Genomic DNA, 5546 nt, shown 5'->3' on the forward strand with positions numbered 1-5546 from the left:
TTGCATAGTATTGGCTTTTTGTTAATTTTTGTTCAAAGAAATATAGGATTTGTGGGCTCATTATTGTTGAAAATTATGCCAGCCTATTTTATTATTTCCCTCAAGGCATCTCAAGACAGTTTGAAATACTACTGAGAGACTCTGACTTAATGATTGTGATTAACCTTTGTTTACCACTGGGGCATGAGTGTACCCTAAGGTAAACCAGAAAAACAAGCTTTTACTGTCCTAAACTCTATTGGAGATCTGTTTTGTAAAACTTTAACAGGATCAATTTTTGCAGGCAATCACTGTAGCATATAAAGGAATAAAGTCATGACAAAAAACAGAAGCAGAGCTCAAGATAAGGTATGTGCTTATGATTTATTGTTATCATGCTGATTAATTTAAAATAACATCTTTCAACCTTTACTTTGAATATTGATTTATTATCTAAACTCTAAATTAGTAAAATACCAGCTTTATTTCAAGAGAATTGCTATGTAAATAACATAATTATACATTAAAAAGTCATTTTTAGCACTTTGAGCATGGGCAAGGTACTATATAAATACAAATTATTATTATTATTATCACCACATCTTAAAAATCATAAATATTTTAATTTTGACATACTTTCTACTATATTCCCATAACAAAACAGTTGCAGCTTTGTTCCGGACATAAATGCTCTTTATAAACAGTCTACCTCAAATAATAAGTTAAAGAAAACAGACCAAAATATTAAAACATTACTACATTTAGGTGTGCTAAAGCAGTGAAATCAATACAAATTTATATATAATGTAGATAGTTTAATAAAATAATGCAATTTTTAAGGCAATTTGCAAATGAGCTTTGCTTAATATATAAGTTCTTAGAACAGTATAATATATTTTGGGGCTGTATGAACAGCTGTCTTTTTTTGCAGAAATGATGAAATAATTTTAAATTATTCATAAGATCGTTCAATTTAAACCATCCCCCAGCATGTTCATTATAATTCATTGATTTAGATAAACAGAAAAAAGAAGATGGAAATAAGACAAGAAATTAATGGGACAAAAATTTGAAGGTGTAGTCCATGGTCATTACAGTTATAAAGTATATTGTACTTATTTTTGAATCTGCAACCTAAACTTGAAAAACAGTAAAATCTTTAAATTAGACTCGGTCACACTTTTTGCAATTCTTGATTCTAATGTACTTTGCCATCAGTAAGTTAGATCTAAATGACATGATGCATCTAAATGAAGAATGTATTGACTGTATCCTTTCCTCAGTTGTGTGAATGAAACTACTAATGTCCCGTGGGTTATATTATATAATGCATAACTCATCATATCTTCCGAAACAGTTTTCCTGGTGTTGGTCAGGGTTAATGTATATAATATGAAAATTAAATTGAAGTGAATGTATCTGTTTGCCTCATTATAACAATATTGCTTTCTGCTTAATTATTTCCTTGTCACTTATGTAAAAAACAAAACTTTATATTGAATGTTAAATGATTGTAAGTATATAGTGTAAGATAGCAACAGTTTTGAAATTTCACAGTAAGTTAAAGAGAATATTTAAAGCTAAAACAATTATTTGAAATATCCATTTTTATAAAAACAGCACCATAATGACCCATGGTTGTGTGGTGTTTTACGTTTTTTGTTTTGCTCTGTAAACAGCTTTTTCTTTATATTTTCCTAGACAAAGAATTTACAGCGCCAAGGCTTAAATAAAATGAATGTAAGTGGAATCCCACAAACAGTTCATTTTTGCTATCCATCTGTCAACAACTCATGCCTCAAGCAAGTTCTTCCTCTGCAAAACCACGTTGTACTGTACACAGTGCTGTGGACTACAGTGGCTGTTACTGTTTTTGGAAACCTTCTTGTCATCATCTCTATTGCCCATTTCAGACAACTTCATACGCCGACAAATTGTCTGGTCCTTTCCTTGGCTGTCACTGATTTTCTTCTTGGAGGAATTGTAATGCCACCCATTTCTGTTCAGCTAGTTGAAACGTGCTGGTATTTAGGGGACATTTACTGCAAAGTGTACCTTGGTGCAGTAATCATGCTCTGCACAGCTTCAGTTTCTCATTTATCTTTCATATCAATTGATCGCTATTTTGCAGTCTGCCATCCTTTAACATATAAAACTAATATTACTGTGCCTGTTACATTAAATCTGATCTTGTTTTGCTGGACTCTATCTGCTGTTGTTGGGTTTGGAATTATTTTTCTTGAACTAAATTTAAAGGGCATAGAAGACGTTTATCAAAAAGTTAAGTGTGCTGGAAGCTGTATTTTAATGCAAAATGAAGCATCAGGCTTGGTTTCTTCACTTTTTTCATTTTATATACCTGGTTTTGTTATGGTGTGCATTTATTTGAAAATATTTGCTGTAGCAAGGAGGCAGGCCAGGTCTATTAGAGATATAGGACATCAAAATCAGTCAGCCGAGGAAAAGAAAAAGTTAGCATCAAGGAAAAGAGAAACAAAAGCTGCAAAGACCCTTGCTATCGTTTTGGGAGTCTTTCTTATTTGCTGGACCCCATTTTTCTTATGCAATGTTATTAATCCTTTAACAAACCACAGCGCCCCACAATTTGTAATAGAAACTCTGGCATTTATTGGTTACATGAACTCAACATTTAACCCACTTGTCTATGGGTTCTTTTATAGCTGGTTCAGAAAAGCTCTTAAATTAATAGCAAATGGCAAAATCTTCCAAAATGATTCTTCAAGAACAAAATTATTCTCAGACTAAGTAATTATAATTTTATTTGTGTTTAATAGTGTCATGATATCTATTTACTATTCTGAACAAGTTTTATTGATACAAGGTATTTACTTTTTATGTGGTAGTGTAATGAAAACAAAAATATTTTGTTTGAATTTTTTAACTTTGCACCAAAATAGTTGTCAATAAACATATTAATCATCTGGCATACAACATATGTTTCAAATATGGTGTGAGTATGTGGTGCTGTTAATGAACTATTTATAGGAAATACAGGTGGAAATAAGTATATATTTCACAGTATTCTGTTAATTTCATTTCTCTCACAGGAACATTTTGTAAATGTTACAGAATACTACAGATTAATTTTGTAAAGTGTGAAACTTGTTTTTTTATAATTAAATATACTAAACAAACAGAAGTATTTTCAGTAGATTCTTATATAATGAGGAAATTACTTACTGATTTTTTAATTCACCTACTTATGGCACAGCTTGATCACGTTTCCACAGCTGGTGATTGTACATCCTCTATATATCTACACGTGTTTTTCTTCAGGTAAGCTATTTATCTCTTGCATTCCAAACATGTGGGTGTCAGGTTAATTTGATGATTAAAAATTGACCCCATCTGGTTGAATGAATATGAATGAATGAATATCTTTATTGTCATTTTAGTACCACGAAATTAGATGCTGTTCAAAGCAGCAAGAAATTATAAAATTTACAGAAACATATACATATGAAGATTTATAGAAGGGATTCTAAAAGTGGAAAAGCGAAACAAACATCATATTACACAATGAGGCAATTTTCACATTCTGCTGGTATTCATTGCCTAATTTGTTCCCATTAAAGTTTCACAGTATGTGCATCATTTAGTACAGCCACGGCCTTTGGGTAGAAATCATTTTTTAATCTATTTGTCTGTGTTTTTATTTTCTTGACGTGTCTGCCCAAAGGCAGTGCTGACGACCCTCTGGAGTGTTTTTCTCTCTGATGCTGTGCATCTGGCACACCACACACAGATGCAATAGGTCAGTATGCCCTCTATGGGGCAACAGGATAATGACATTGAGTGAAGTGGTGCTTCCTGAGGATCCTCAAGAAGTAAAGTCTCTGTTGTCCCTTCTTTACCAGCTCTGTGGTATTACTGCTCCTATTCATGTCCACGTCTAAGTGTACACCCAGAAACTGGAAGGGACTGAATATTTGTTTACTTCCTCCTAAAGTAGATGATCAGCTTCTTGGTTTTGGTGGTGATAAGAACCAGATTGTTGTCTCTGCACCACCCAGACAGCCGTTTCACTTTGTCCAGATAAGCAGAGTCATTCCTCCACGAGATGAGCCCCACCATGGTGGTTCCATCCACGAATATGATGATGCTGTTGTTGGAGTGTGTGAGGGTGCAGTCGTGGGTGTAGAGGTTTTTAGAGAATGTGGCTCAGCACACAGCCCTCTGGAGAACCAGTGCTGAGGCTGAGAGCTGAGGAAATGTGGGCGCCTACTCTTACACTCTTGGAGGAATCAGTGAGGAAGTACATAATTCAGACCAGATAGAGTGAGATAGTCCCAGATCAGTCAGTCTGGTCACCAGTCTGTGAGGGAGGAGGTATTAAATGCAGAGCTAAAGTCTACAAAGAGCAGCCTAGCGTAACTCCCCTGCTGCTCTAGGTGGGTTAGGACGGTATGGAGAGTTGTGGCTGTGGTATCCTCTGTAGACTTCTTTGCCTTGTAAGCATACTGATGTGTGTCTAACCAGGGTGGATGGCTTGAAATGATGTGAGTTCAGACCAGTTTCTTGAAGCACTTCATGATAATAGGAGTAAGTGCTACTGGATGGTAATCATTCAGGCTACTGATGGTTATAAGGATGAGTAGGCCCTGTGATATACTAGTGCCGTGTTTAGAATTGATTACAACCCAAGAATAACACCTTATCACTGTAAAATTCACATTTTTCTAATTTAACAAAAATATTATCATGCAACTCTGAAATGAATAAACAGAATATTATGTTATTTTCTTTCCATGTTCTTTTATGCGTGGACATAATTGATGGATGATTCTGAATACACTGAATATTTTACAAGTATAATTTCAGGTGAAACCCTACCTGACACAAGTTAGTGCTTCTAATTTTCATTAGTCTGACTGTATGAGGGGTATTTAAACAGAAATGGTGATAACAAGCAGTGAAATAATACTATGCACAATGAAAGTTTGTCTTGAGAAGGAAAATAAGGGGAAAATACTATTTTGTCTTTTGGAAATACAGGCTGATGCAGCCCTTCCCTACATAATGTTATCTCACTGGTTATTTATGAGTATAATGTCATCTTTTGGAGCACGGTACCCAATACACTGTATACACCATATATATATATATATATATATATATATATATATATATATATATATATATATATATATATATATATATATATATATATATATATATATATATATATATATATATATACACACACACAAGGCCATAATTATGCTTAAATAACCTTTATATGCCAGAATTGATCTAACTCTTAGCTGTTGCCTGACTGGTACTTCACCCAAAGCTCATTTTTCACTTTGTGAGTTTTGCCATGCAGCTTTTTCAGGCTTTCAGAGTCTAACATTATTATGTGATTCACCAAGCCTTCAAGCGCCAGAAAAAAAGCTTATGATGGATGTACTCTCTAATATATATAACAATATCAGGTCCCTGAGCTGCAGCTACATGTCATTCACTCTCTGCTAGAATTGTATTTGTCTACTCAAGATTAAGCCAGGTTCATTGAATGTATGTGTTATACTTCACCAAGGTTGCAT

The 5546-nt window shown here is 33.8% G+C and overlaps 1 protein-coding gene across 1 annotated transcript; it reads left to right on the forward strand.

The window, feature by feature from the left end:
* The first annotated feature begins 1713 nt into the window (after nucleotides 1-1713).
* LOC120526505 (trace amine-associated receptor 1-like) lies at nucleotides 1714-2745 on the forward strand. The gene has a single exon (XM_039749670.1). The coding sequence runs from the start codon at nucleotides 1714-1716 to the stop codon at nucleotides 2743-2745; it is 1032 nt and encodes a 343-aa protein (XP_039605604.1).
* The last annotated feature ends 2801 nt before the right edge of the window (nucleotides 2746-5546 follow it).

This window comes from Polypterus senegalus, chromosome 3, assembly GCF_016835505.1.
Source record: "Polypterus senegalus isolate Bchr_013 chromosome 3, ASM1683550v1, whole genome shotgun sequence".
Taxonomy (NCBI): domain Eukaryota; kingdom Metazoa; phylum Chordata; class Cladistia; order Polypteriformes; family Polypteridae; genus Polypterus; species Polypterus senegalus.

Bases quoted from the DNA above. Each gene is read 5' to 3' on its own strand.
- LOC120526505 (XM_039749670.1), top strand. From the start codon at position 1,714: ATGAATGTAAGTGGAATCCCACAAACAGTTCATTTTTGCTATCCATCT.